This window comes from Lepeophtheirus salmonis, chromosome 7 (assembly GCF_016086655.4).
Source record: "Lepeophtheirus salmonis chromosome 7, UVic_Lsal_1.4, whole genome shotgun sequence".
In the NCBI taxonomy this organism is placed as follows: domain Eukaryota; kingdom Metazoa; phylum Arthropoda; class Copepoda; order Siphonostomatoida; family Caligidae; genus Lepeophtheirus; species Lepeophtheirus salmonis.
In genome coordinates, this window is record NC_052137.2 from 3165284 (window position 1) to 3180866 (window position 15583).

The following is a 15583-nucleotide window of genomic DNA, read 5'->3' on the forward strand; positions in this document are numbered from 1 at the left end:
GGAATAATGATATAATAATTAAGTCCATAGTGTTCAGGCTTATTTTGAGTTCTGTTTAAAATAACTCTCTAGTCCAAATCAAAATCATGCTTCGTGTCTTAGATTATCTTTCATTAAAGTTTCTTTAACTATGGCTAATTATCAGAATGATGGGCTTTTGAAAAAAAAATTCTCCATTGTGCGAAAAGTTCTTTTGATATTAAGATAAAATTAAATACTTTTTTCTTCAAAAAAGAGACAAGTTCAAATTATCTTTATTTTTAGAAAAGAGAAATTCTACCAGTTGCAACTTCCAAATGGCATAAATAACTTTAAATGAAATATTTACTGTACTTTGGATACGGATAATGCAATGCTTCAATATTCCATAGATGCTTGATATATTAATGATGTAATTTTTGCTATTTTAATACAAATTACTACAATATAAGTATTCTGTGGAACATTATAAAGCTCAATGCCCTCAGTTATTTGACACATAAATACATAATAACCAGAGAATATTGATAGATCTAAATGAAATGATGGTATCAGTTTATAGTTCATCCTTGGAATAGTCAATGTTGTAATTAAATAATGCGTTTTAAGGTGAATAAATTGCTACTTGTACAATTTGCTTATACAAGTTGCAACTTGTACAATACATAAATGGCAAATTCGACAGATTTTTTTTTTAAAGTGACAGGTATAGCCTAAGTCTTTGAATAATTTTTTTGCAAGTTCAGTTCAAGTCCCCAAATTTATATTAAGTTCATTTTTAGTCCATAATCATAATATACAATGGTCTATAGTGTTAAGGTTTTTCTTAAGTTCAGTTTAAATTAGCTTTTTAAGTCAAGACTAGAGTCTTTGATTATTAGATCAAGTCGACTTTGGTGTACAAGACATTTGTGCTGTCAAAAATTAGATTGTTGTTATTGTGAATAGCTTCAGTCAATAGTAATAATTAATCACGAATATTTTCTTCAAAAGTGAAAAATAAATGATTACAAAATTCCATCTAATAAGTACGTCAAATTTATTAAAAATATTTTTGAAGAAAATGAATATCTATAATAACAAATAATTAATAAATTTTAATAAGACTCTTTATCAGAGTAACATACCAGGGCCGTACTCAGAATTAATTATATATATATATTACCCTTTTTTTTGGGATGGGGGAAGGGGTCTACATCCCTCCAGCCCACCCCCTGCGGACGCCCCTGCATACTAACTTTGACTTCTCCACATAACCAATCAAACCATGTTGATAAAATATAATAATAAATATTATTCTTTATTGTTTTTCAGCCAATGAGAAGCAAAACTCTGTTTTACATGGTTATGGATCAGTGATTCCGGACTTTTCTCAGCCTATTGAAAACATAACAGTTCATGTGGGCCGTGAAGCAGTTCTTGAATGCTTAGTGAGTCATCTTGGACGCTACAAAGTGAGTATTATTTTTTTATCGAAAAATGTACCTACGTGTATAATTTTAGAAATGACCAATTGATTAAAATAATCTTTATATACCAAGAACTTTTTCCCTAGACTCAACTAGATATTAAGTATGCTGTAATATAGAAAAATATAGATATAGGAAATTAATGAATTAGATACTACAAATTTTTATTTTTCTAATTTAAATTTGTAAAGCAATAATATGATTTATTCTTACCTTTTAATTATCAAGTATTCACCTCCTTATTTTTTTGTCTGATTATCAGAGGTTCAGAGAAGCAATAGTTACTATTCTGTGTTTTCTTTTCAATCATTTAACTCGTACAGACACTTATAGTGAATATAGCCCACTAATATGATCCAAAATGTGATCAAAAACTTTATCGTTTGATAATTTCTTTCGTCACATATACTCTGGAAGATAAGTGGGAAAGAAATCTCTGGAATTGTTGAAAACACCTAGCTTACGCATCATACCCTTGACTCTAGTTGAGTCTAGGGAAAAAACGTTCTTGGTATAGAAAGAGAGAGATAAAAAAAAGGAAGAATAATTAGAAAGAGAAAGTGGTGATGGTAGATTTTAGTAAACGTGTCCCAATGTATTATAATCAGGGTTGGTCCGGTAAAAAAAAGACTGCCTTCCAATCAGTAATACAAATTTTCAGGCTTATAACGGTCCTTGACGGATTTTTATGTTAACTACATCAGCTGAAATGCCATAGTTATTAACTACGTCATTTTAGTTAATGAAGTTTCATCATAACTTATCTCAAAGAGAACATATACATCAAGTTTAAAGTAGGCAGTATGAGGCTAGAACTTATTATTACACGTTCTAGCTATCATACATTCATTTTATCGTTTTTCTTCAATCCTAGCTAGAAGTGATGGAGAAAAAAGATAGCTAGGATCTTTTGAAGGATGAAAGAGATTGGACCGATAAAAAAAGATTTAAAAGTGGAAGGGGTGCGAGAGACTGATTAGGAAATCAGTACTACGACATATCTAACACTAATTCTAAATACAAAATAACGAAGTTGTCGTGAACTAATTACAGAGAGGTATTTTTCAGCTGTAATATGGGGTTTCTTATCATTTTTGTAAGGGGAAAAAATCCTTAAAAGGTTGATTAAATAATTTATAAAGCTCCATTCTTCACCTATTAATATTTGCATTTATTTTTTATACAATTTAATGAAACTATCTCCGAATATTAATAATTCCAGCTTTTAACCTCTTAGAAATTTCTGGTTTAAAAAATAAAAAAAATTAAATCAAGTGATAGCTACTGAACTAAAGCTTTTAGAAGCAATCAAAATTATTTTTGTCTTGAATGAACTCATTGTGTGTCAAATTTATTGAAAAAACTAAATATATATTCCTATTGAAACAAAAGCCCTAAAAATATGGGGATTTTTTACCCTTAAAAACTTTGATTGGATAATTGCATTTAATATACAATTATATTGGAAATGGACACATCATTTTTATAAGAATAAACTTACAAAGTCACGTTTTCTTGCGATTTTCTGTCTCACAAATAAGCAGAGGTTGGGAGTTTGAGTATAAGTCCAAATTTTGAAGACTTGTTATTTTGAAAAAGAAAACTGTTGAGGTTTGAAGATTTTAATTTATAATGTTCTTAGAAATAAATTGTCCTTTACCAAAAAAATCATATCGTCTATAATGGGGAGTCAATTAGTTCCATATTTCTGAAATACTAAAGATATGGAGGTTTAAAAGTGTTTTTTTTATTAAAAAAATGCAATATACAATGTTTGAACCATTTTTTTTAAATATTTAGAGGTAGTTCCATTTTTGAAACTTTACATTTTTTAAAGAAAATACGTGATTTTGTTTTAATATCATCTGTGTATTAGACATTACACTTATCAAAATTAACAAATTTAGTTAGACAAAATTGCCTTCAAAAGTATTTTATAAATTTGGATGAATACTCCGTATTTACTTGTCTTACAGAATGATAACAGTATTGAAAAAAAATTTAGTCTTATGTATATCTGTCTGTTAGTTAGCTTATCACAACCAAGGAGTTTGACTGATATATTTGTAAAATTTGTACGTGCGTTTATTTTTTACATAAACAAACAAAAAATGATAATTTTGATGACTTTCACTTTGAAGTATACTGAAATATATTTCAATTTAAAAAGTGAGGACAAACGATATAAATACAAATAGATATTTTTACTATTTATTAGCAATATAACAATGCAAAACATTACCTAATATTTAATGATTGAATTATAAATCAGAAAGTATATATTTGTATTTAAAATCTGGATTCCCAAACATGTCATAAAGTGTCGACACGCCAATACATGTGGGAAATCACCTTCAGGGATGAAGTTTTTGAAATACAATTTTTTTTTATATATTCATATGAAAGACTTCAATAGACAATTTAGTCTTGAGAGCAAACAAGAGAATGCTTAGGCTTAAATATCGTAAGCATTTTTGGGATGTCAAAAACCCCCAAAAAATTAACAAGATAAACCTGTCAATTTGGAGAATGTTTGAGAGGAGATGAAAACAGCTTAGCTGTCAATACTTTTCATTCAATTAGCTGCTGGCAGATGTGAAACGAAGGAAATAAATAATAATCTCAATTTGTATCTGGTAAATACATACACAGGATCGAATTACTCTGAAATCGATCTTAAATTCTACTCTGGGTCTAATAAGGACATACGCTCATATTCAGTGATGGTAATCGGTAGCATTTTTTAACTCGACCGTTTTGCAATCTGAAAAATAAATCTTATTTTCCTAAGCTCTTATCATTATTATTTAATTTAGGAGTGAAATTCTTTTTTTCTACACACAAGCTATAATTGATATATGCGTAACCGGATTGAACCTTTGTACGTGCACATAAAATACGGCGAGTAACCTTGAGGAATTCTTGTGGAGTTATAATTGAAAGTCCTTGTTGGACTAACTAAGAGTAGAATTGAGGAATCAAAACAGAGTAAATGGAGGATTTAGGTATTGTTTTATGGGTCTAAAGTTTGGAATTTTTCTTTTTTAAAGAAAAATACGTGATTTGGTTTTAGTATCATCTGTATACTACACATTATAGCTTTTTAACAAAACTGACAAGTTTTTTATAAATTCCTATAAACACTCAGTATTTACCTGTCTGCAAGAATGATGATAGTACTTTAGTCTTATGTATATCTGTCTGTTGTTGGCTTATCAGAACTTATAGTTATTTAAAACAGTTGTTTTAAATATAACGGATTATCATTTCTAGAGTATAAACACGTGATATTCTTTTGTCTTTATTTTGTCTAATTTCCTTCTCCCCCACCCACCCCAACCCTCGTGGCAACTGCTATACTATCAAACATTCGTGAAATTGACAGGTTTACCACGTTCATTTTTTGGTTCTTGGACATGTCCAAAATGCACAAATCCTCTTTGTCATTCATGAATACTCTCACTCGTGGTTACACTTTATGCCAACATAGTCAATCTTCAATGTAATATTGATAACAGCTTTTGAAGAAAAGAAAAAAAAAACACTATTAAGGTTGTCAACAATAGAAAAATTAACACGTTAAAAAATGCTTAATATTTACAACTCTAAAAGTGCATAGATTCCTTCTATCTAAAACTATGGATTTTTCACTAGTATATAATCTAAATACATATATATATATAGAAATACTAATACAAAGAGAAGAAAAATAAAGATTTATCCAAACATTAGATCATCCATCATAATTTTCTTCATTTCTAAGGTTGTTTCATTATGGTTCCAAAGTACCATCAGACGCGTTGCTACATACATACCTTTAATCAAAATATATGTATACAGAAGAGGGTCAAAAGTGTGGAAAAAAACTCTCCACATTCTTATAAGACATTCATGAAAATGTAGATTCATTTTTAACTCTACAGGGTGGTTCTTACAGAGTTAGAGTCTTATCAAAAAATTAAAGTGCTCACAAATTATGGTTAGTTTTAGATCAGTGGTGTTGGAATTATAGGTAATAAGGGGGTCACTTTTGCAAAGTATAGTTATCATCAGTGGAGTCTTTAAAACAAGTTTCGGCAGCTTCCCAATTTGTATGATATATATATATTATAAAGTTTGTGTGTTATTTATTGATGACAATGCCCATTGGCAAAGGAGGCTGAAATTTTGGATGGGTTCACCAATTTCAATCTATTCAGGCTAAGTCTTATTCTATACACAAACACAAAAATTGTATCAATTTATAAGGACGTCTTCTAAATTGAGACATTTTGGTACTATTAATTATTTGACTTTTAAAATCAGCTGCTAATTATTATATGATGTTGGGGGTAGAATATGACATGCTTCTGCTCTAGAAATGAGAATCTTTTAAATTTAAAACAGCACTAAATGAGAGTTGATCTAAAAATAGTTTAATTTTTTTTAACATTTCTCCAATAACATTAATTATATTGCACAAATGTAGGCGGCAAACTCTTGATTATTTATTTAAAAGATATGTTATCATAGCAAGGAAAGGCAACATGCAACAACCGTTTTTCCTTTTCTAATCTCTAAACTGTTATTTGTCAATACTTTTTGCTATGCTTTGTTTATAAGGATATCGTTTCTGTCAAGAACAAATGAGTGCAATACTAATAATTTTACTATATTAAGACCCTATATTAGACAGCTGCCTGTTTTATGATTTTTGGAGAGAAAATAATTACTGCTATTGAGAGGGGAAGTTCTTATATTTAAAATAGTATTAGTGCAGTATTGGCTTTTTGTCAAAACTTTATTTTTTATAAATGCAAAATTTGGGAAATAAAATTTTAAAATAGCGACAAAAGACAAGTCTTTACAACTATCTTTTTTGAAGAGACAAAAAACTCAATTTTTAAGTTTAAAGCTTTTTTTTAGAAAAGACAAATTAATAATATTTTTTATAACATTGATATTCACAGTTAATTTTTTTTTAGAAAAGACGATGACTTTTTTACTCAGTTACACTAATAAATAGATTTTTAAATAAAGGGATCATTTTGAATACGTTAAATTTCAAAATGTGTTACAACAGATTTTTTTTTTTTTTTGACCATTCACCCCCTTCCCAACAAATTTGACAGTAAGAGTTAGTCAGAGGGGGTATAGCACGGTATAATACCCCCACCAAGACCCCCATAGTCACAGGCGTGCCATTAGGCATCTGAACCTGGGAACTACATCGACCTGGACCATACCCTAAACGTCAAAGTCAAGGTGGTTAAGATTATTTGAAGAGGGATGCCTAAAAAGCTCAGAATGGTCTTTGACTTATGAAATATTGCTGTCGCAATATTTCCAACTTTGGTAATGAAATCCCGACACAAAATACACGTAATTTAATGAGACACTAATTCTGGAAACTACCCTGTAACAACCAACATAGGTATTATGTGAATTTGAATGTGCGTTTCATGTTTTTTTATTCTTCAAAAAACTAAACAATTTCAATATTTAACATAAATATATATATATATATGAATAAGTTTATGCTCTATTTGACTCCAATTCTCATGAACTTTTATTTTCCTTCCCATATGTTCTTTCCCTTATCATCGTTGTCAAAGGTTGGCTGGCTCAAAGCGAAGGATCAAACGATTCTAGCTCTTCATAAACGGGTAATTACACACAATACGAGGATAGATGTGGATCATGAGGACAATAGGTAATTAATTAAAATTAATTTTCAACGATAGTATTAAACATAGAACTTTAAATATTTGTGATATAGACGCAAATTTTCCTTTGTCCATATGAAACAATTTTTCTTTTATGTGTACAATACTAAATGACAGTAAAATAAAGCAAAACAGTAAAATTTAAAATTCCTAAAATATCAATTTACAATGGTCTTACTCACATTTTTTTTATAACAAATTTTAAAGTTAATAATTATTTTTGACAAAATTTTAATTTATATTTAAAATAATTGAAGAAAAAAATCATTACTTATCAGAAATATCGTTGGATGTGTTTATTTCCAAAGAATTAAAACCAACGAAAAATGTATATAATACAAATTATGCCCTAAAAATGGTAAATGTATAAAGTGTATGTAGTTTGTCAATACAAAAACAGTCTTGGATAAAAATCAAGAAAAAAAGAAAATCCTAATTAATTTTTTTACTTCATATTCGAGTATAGAGATAAATATTTCACCAGTGGATTTCGCAGAATTCTATAGATATATATATATATATATTTATTTTACGGGGGCGGTGACTTGGTTTTTGGAACTTTTTTGAAAAAAATCCAAAAAGTAATATTTTTCGAAAAAAAAATTCAAATATTAAATTCAAAAATCCACAGTTATTCACAAAAAGTTAAAATTTTTGGATCCAAAATTTCTAAAAACTAAAGCTATTCTAAAAATATTATAAAATTTCTGAACAAAATTCAAAAATCCACTGCTATTTACAAAAAATTTCAAATATAAAATTTTTCGGGAAAAAAATTGAAAACTTATAATTAAATTTCAAATATTAAATTTTCTAGTAGAAATACATTTTTCCTTTTTTGGGAGGGGGTACAGCCCCTGCAGCCAACTTCCTGTTCATAGGCACATTTAGTAAATTATTGCACTTGTATTCAATTTTGTGGTATGAGTTAAGGTATTAAAGAATTTCGGTTCTAGCTTACAGTCTTTATTTGATTTAAAAGAGTAAAATTTGCCCCCATTTTACCCTTTTTCAAATTATTTATATTAATATCCCATTATTTCATTGTAAAAATCAGTTTTTGATACTTTAAGTGAAATATCTAGTGTATTCAAAGGATTAATAATACTAATTTTTTAATAGAAATCGACGTTAAATCGTATATGAATTTTGAAAAAAAAAAAAAAAATTCTAGTTTGCTTTTGTGTTGACAGGTCACATATCTAAGGATCTATGACTAATGGGGGGGTGAATGAGACGTAATGGACTTTCGCATGTTAGTTATATTATATCATTAATTTTTTTTCGTATATTAAAGGATTTGGAAGTTAAAAATTCGCCATGTCCAAGAAAGTGATCGTGGATGTTACATGTGTCAAATCAACACGGAGGAAATGAAAAAACAAGTTGGTTGTATCGACGTTTTGAGTAAGTCATTTCTTAGATTTTAGTAATGTCATACGTATCATATTTGATACATGATTTTGGAACCATTAACTTAAGTAGTTTGACGATTTTTCCATAAAAAGCTTCATGAATCCAATTTCAAATATATAATCAATGGATCATTTAACATAAAAAATAGAAAATTCCTTACATATGAGGAACCAGTGTTACAAAATGATGTATTACCTAATCGCTAAAGGGTTAAAACCACGGGCATATCGAAAAATTACAAAATAAGCAACTCAAGAATCTTGACTTAAAAAATCTACAATCTTTAATTTGACCAGTTTAAAAAAGAAATGTTTTTAAAAATAGACAAAGTTACTTATTTTGCAACCTCAGACAATTCTAACCACACATCAACCTATATGGGTGCTATTGTGTTAAATGAGAGAAAAACTTAAAATACGCAACCATTAAATGAATTTTCTTTCACTGGTAATTTTTCATGTATCCTTTTACCGCGTATATTTTTTAGGATATTTAAAAAAAAAGTAAAGACTTTTTTCTTTACTTTTTTGATTGAGAGTCTTAAATGCAACACAATGCATGCCTTGATTTAAAATAAAATATTTTTTGTTAAAAAACAGAATTAAAAGAAGACCATAAGTCTAATCAAGACTTTTTCACCATTGTAGATGTAATTTGATTATTTTTATTTATAGGTATTAATTGTTTAGTAAAAATATCAGGTTATTAGTGGAGTTTATTAAAGATATTAACTTTAGAAATTAATGAAAAAATGTCATTTTCTGATAGATTTGTAGTTTATTTAAAATATTATTTAGTCAAGCTAAAAAAGAAAAGAAACATCTTTCAATATGAAAAGTTTAATGTGATACAGACTGTGATTTAAATACCTAGTTTGTTCAGACACATAGTAAAAAAAAGTATTATTTTCAATATAAATTTTGCATGGGAAATGATCGAACGAAGCTGTTTATAATTTACAGTCGATGAAAAATTAAATCACAATGCAATCTCAATCTATAACTGTGCTGCCTACAGACTGTAAATATAGGGAACTTATCACGCTCGAACAGACACATAATTAATTAGAAAGCATGTTTTTATCCATTTATGCGTGATTGACATATCATAAACCACTAAAAATGACCGTAGAGTCCTCTTGGGCCTCTTGGGCGGTAAACAGTATTATAATATTTAACAGTCACAGACTTGTATAAGATTTCCAGAAAAAGAAACTAAATACTAGATACAAATATACGTAATCTGTATTAAAACCAGTACCTGCAGCGTCCTTATGTCATAACGTCATCGCTTAAAAAAGCAAAAAGCCTGAGTGAGTGCACTTCAAAAGAACCGGCTTCTTTTATTTTAAAATACTAGCTGCTCATATTTTAGATTACTCTAGATATCACTATAAACTGGAGTGCTTCTTGATCGCTAATGCCTTAGAATTTTTAAAATAGGGAGTAATAATTTATTCGAACATTTACATTTTTCTCGTACCATCACATACTTTTTTTAACATATATCCCCACCCCAATTTAACTAATATTTATATCATATTAACAAGGCAAAGAATCTGCTCAAGCTATCAAACGCGTTTCGCAGCTTTTTTAAAAAGCTTTAATGATGTATATTTAATAAAAGCACTAGTATCTTGGAGGTTACCAAAGTCTATATCTTTAAAATGTACAATTTCCCCAACTCTACTCATGACATAGTTTATTATTTGGGTTACCCCATAAAATAAAAGTACATAAAGTTTGATGGAATGACAACGCAAACAAACAAATTAAAAGTTATTTAAGGAGGGTTAATATCATAAAAACTGCATAGTAACTTAAAAATACACAGAGTGAGGACCCAAAACTTGCAGTAGTATTTAATGACGATTGTATAGCTGTTATTTTTTTATGCCCTAGTTTTATTAAGCACCCATACGACAGCTAAAACAAAAAGAGTAAATTTAGTTTCCATCCTATGTCTCTAAGTGTAAAAATATCGGAGTAATAACAAAAAAGGCATCGCGTGTGCGATCCAGAGAGCCGTTGACATCTCTATCCGGGGTTCCTACAGCATCACTAAGTCCAAGAAAACCCCAAATATGTAAGAAGGACCTAAGCTTCTACAGCAATGATACGGCTGACTTTTTACCTACATCTATCCGGCCTTCCTCCCCCCCTGACCTCAACCCCTTAGACTTGGAAATTTGGAGCGTATTGGGGAAGAATGTCTACTACCCTTAGGATTCCTCGATTCAAACAAATACCAAATATAAATAAATAGACTTTTGTAGAAGTTTGTTGTGTGTTCTTCCAAGAGATGTTAGTAACTTAACATAACCTCCATACGCACCAGTAGTGCCATCTCTTGGACTTTGCACGGACTTTTCAAACGACTCTTGTATAATGTAGTATGAATGAATAAATAGGACATTTCTCCTTGTCGTCTGGATTTTAGCTCAAGATTTTTTTTTGTATTAACTCACCATGTATACAATATATATGGATGAATACCATCTACATTTTACATTGGAGCATCCGAATTCCGAAGGAAAAAAAATCATATTTGAGTCTTTCAATATATGTACACATATTATGTATATACATTATGATCTGATTTGTATCCTGAGGAAAGAAATATGTTACATATTTATACGAATGTAAATAACGCATCCACATATATGTTTATTTCTGACACTTTTATTGATATTTATCGCATTGCATATTAATAATATCAAAAAAGAGAGGGAGAGAAAGAGAGAAAAAAAATTGTAAGTGATTTCTACCCCCAGTGAGACTTCCTTAAAAAGTTATGTGGATATATGGAGTATATATAATACAGGGTGCAGGAAGAGGGTTCAGTGTATAAGTTTGCCCACAGGTCCTATTTTCTTTTTCTATCTCAAAATTGGAGACAGTGAGAATAGATCGTTGAAATTCAATCCTTGTAACCTTTTACTAATAAGGAAATTATATTATAAAGAATATATTATTGTAATTTTTGGAGATCTTTGGACAACTCAGGGTTACAATGTGAACTTTTGGTTTCTTTTTTTTAACACCCTAAAATGCTACTAATGAGGAGCAGCTGGGGAATTATAAGAGTTAATTCTATTTGGACTAACTTTATTGGAGTAAAGTTGAGGATTAAATACAGGGAGCGGGGATCAGATTGTCGCCTACTTTAAACCTTAATAACTTGAAGACGACATTATCAAATAAAAAACTGGTTACCAAATAGGAAAGCTATTCTCGTCAGCTGACGATACGTAGTTCAGTTAGCATCATGCCGTCATCATATGAGGATATAAAGAGCTATAAGTGGAACGAGGAGCTTTCGAGGTCCACCGTAGTCATGGTATTGGTTAATAATGGAGGTGAAATCTCCAATTCAACGATTGCTTTAATCTTAGGAGTGAATTTACAGACTGTTCAGCGTATCCGTAAGAAGCTAGAGGACACCTGGAATGTTGATGCCACCATAAAGAGGGCACCGAAGGAGGAGGTCGCCGACGGGAAGGTCAGGGACACCGACTTTGTCGACAAGGTGAAGAAGATGGTTGAGGATGACCCTACCAGGTCCATGAAGGCCATGGCGAGAGATCTGGGCTGCCCTGGGTTTGGCAACAGGACTCAGCACCCTGCCATGTGCCCAAAATCTCCATGCAGTGGTTAACCGAGAACTGTTATGATGTCGTAACCAAGGATTTGTGGCCTCCTAACTCTCCCAACCTTAATCCTTTGGACTATTTTGTCTGGGGCTATGTCGAGAGACATACTAACATACACCCCCATAGCACCTAGGTCAGCCTGATGGACTCCATCAAGGTGGTATTCGGCAACATGGACAATGAGATGGTCAGAAGAGCCTGCGGCCAGTTCAGAGGCCGTATTGAGGCTGTTATTGATGCCAACTGTGATTATATCAAATGAATGGCTACTCTATACCTATATGCTTGTCATAGTTTTGATTTTCAATAAAAAGGTTGTTAAAAAATGTATATCTTGTGTTGTTTTTTGTAGAAAAATATTTTGGCGACAATTTGATCCCCGCTCCCTGTATTTGAATTTTATTTCTAAAATCTAATTTTTTGTCAGTACTGATGGATTTCACCTTTCTTTTACAAAAAAAAAAATCAATTTTCTGTGAATAACAATAGACTTTTGATATTAAAAAAAATCATATTTGAAATTTAATGCTTCAAATTTAAAAAAAAAATTATCAATCATATCAATTTTTTGTGAATTGCTATGGATTTTTGTAAACTTTTTTCAAAAAGTTTAATTTGTTTGTGAATAGCTGTAGATTTATGATTGCTTCCTTTCGAGGCTAATTTTATGTTTTCAGTTTCTTTTTAACTTTCCCAAAATTCTTCGGATGAGCATCACTACTTTTGAATGACGGAGAGTAACACTTAAGAGCAGTTAAGAAGTTATATGAGTAGTTCCTTGTTGAACTAAAGGGGTGTCCTCATGATTATATATATATTATTATTTTTCTTGAAAAAAATCCAAAAAGGAAACTTTTTTGCAAAAAGTTTAAAAAATCCAAAACTATTCAGAGAAAATTTCAAATATTTATTTTTCTTGTAAAAAAATGACAAAAAAACACAGTTTTTCACAAAAATTAAATTGGAAATTTTTTGAAAAAAAAATTTAAATTATAAACTTTTTTCGGAAAAAAACTATTCGATATACATAGTAGCTGTATACAAAAAATTAAATTTTTTAGAAAAAATTTCAAAAATCCATAGTTTTTCATAAAAAATTAAATTTTTGAAAAAAAATTTAAATATCAAATTTTTTGCTTTGGTACATAATTTGCCCAAATTACTTTTTTTTAAGAAATTTAATCTCTCAAAAGTAAAAACAAACCCTATTTTTGCGTCAAAATTTTTCATCCTGACCAAAAAGATGTCTACTAAAAAGCTATAATTCCTTTTTTTTACCCCAGCTATATATAGGGTGACATTTGTGTTGTGTTGATATCTAATAAAATATCAAAACAACTGAGCTGTTCTCCTCTAAAACAATTTTTAAATTGTACCATTTTACTTTTCGATTTCTTAAATTTACTACCCTAGTTATGGCAACCCCGTTAAGCCTATAGAGAACCCTTCTGCCCATAAATTAATTCAGCTTCATCATCATTTCCTCCATTTTTCTTCTTTTTGAGTAATGTAGTCGTTCTTTTTTTCTTCAGTTTCTCTCGCTCTCTCTCTCTCTCATCATTCTCCCCCCTCCTTTTTGTTTGTTGATGAGGTGACCATATGTTGTAGTTGTTGTTTTTGACTACTACTTCACCCAAAACTTAGAGCCTATAACTCCTTTTCTCATTGTTGCTGTTAAAAAAAAGAACAATAAAAATAGGGGAAGTTTTTGTTTTTTCTTTCTTCTGTATATATAAATATATATTTCTGTTGCTCCTTAGCCCCCTCCCCCCCCCTTACACACACACTGAAAAAAAAACAAAAAACTTTTTTTCCGTCTCCTTTATCTTTTTTTCTTTTTGTAATATCTTATTTGCATAATGAATGATTTATTATTTAATCAGGTGGTTTGACTCTGAACTTTGGAGGGGGTTAGCCAATTAGTGTTGAGAGGGTACAATTCCCCCTTCCCCTATTCGGTCTTAAGTAATTTTTCTAGAACAATTTGGACCAAACTTATGGTTCGAACCACCATCTTAGATTGTAGACTGAAAACTTTTGGTTCAGACCGTTCAGATCTTAGATTGTTGATCGAAATTTAATTGTTTTTAAATTGATGACCCACTTTTTTGGTCTCAATATACCAATAACGGCCAATCGTTATTATTTAGTCATCTCTATTACGCAAATTAAGAGATGTTAATATTCTTTTTTTTAATACTATTTTCCTATGAAAAGTGTTGTAGAACACATAATTAGCTGTCGGTTGCTAAGATAAACATTGTCCTAGTTGTCACTATGAACACACACTACGAGAAGAGGATTGAAATAGCAGGGTTCTTCCGAGATGATTTGTCCCAGAATGTCATTGGGGAGTAGAGTGTGTCCTCGAAGAAAGCAATTTAAAATGTACCCAAGAATGGGAAACATTGTGTTGCTTGGGATGGCCTTCGGGGACAATCCCTGGCGGAGGAGAACAGCTATCTCAATCCTCTTCTCGTACTGTGTGCCCATGGGTGCGACTAGGACAATGTTTTTCTAAGCAATCTACTGCTAATTATGTTTTATACAACATTCCTTATTGAAATATTGTATAAAAATGACCCTTTATCTCTCAAATTTTGAATAATAGAGAATAATAACAGTTGGCCAGGTATAATGATTTTGCCTAGGTCTTTATCATGGTATTACAATGTATTTTGTTGTTTGCTGTCAATGTTTCTGCTTCTTTTCTCCAAATTAGTTTTTTGAACATGGATTGGTTGAATTCGAATTAGCTCTTGTTAAGCTGTGAACACTTACCAACAATTATTAAAAAAGAAATCCCTCTTTGGGAAGAATTGTGCTGAAATTTTGTTCAAGATCTTTTATGATTTTTTTCCCGTCCAAACTGCGATATCAGACAATAGACAAACATTGTCTGACGCTTTCCAATCGGGGACAAAAAAATTTTGGTATCAATCTATGGACCAATTTGGTCAAAAATGATTATCTAATCAATCCTTTACAGCTTCATGTGACGTTATTCTATCAATGATCACAATTTTTAAGCACAAATGACGCCCTCAACAAGTTATCTATAGAATTGCTCTTGACAAAATTTTTTGTAAAACAATCACAGTCAAATTTTTCTTTGGGATCGGACCAGACTGAACTTTTTTTAAAGGACCACTAAAAATCATAATGGTCTCTGATCGGTCTATGATTTTCAGACCGAACCCCAACACTAGTTATTATCAAAAGAAATTTATTGTAAGAATGTAAATTGTAAGTAATATGTTTTAAAGGTAATTGAGGGTAAAAGGATGTATTTACATAATACTACTCACATATTAATAAATTAATTTTGAGACTTGAAAATATTAATTTTATTAACGTCATCA

At 30.2% G+C, this 15583-nt stretch overlaps 1 protein-coding gene across 1 annotated transcript in view; it reads left to right on the forward strand.

Annotated features, from left to right (window-relative positions):
- LOC121121616 (uncharacterized) overlaps positions 1-15583 on the forward strand; it is a 141565-nt gene that overhangs the window by 57431 nt on the left and 68551 nt on the right. Inside the window, exons 6-8 of the mRNA XM_071890079.1 lie at positions 1294-1433; positions 7043-7140; positions 8451-8560. Coding sequence (XP_071746180.1) covers positions 1294-1433; positions 7043-7140; positions 8451-8560 — 348 coding nt within the window. The remainder of the gene's footprint in view (positions 1-1293; positions 1434-7042; positions 7141-8450; positions 8561-15583) is intronic.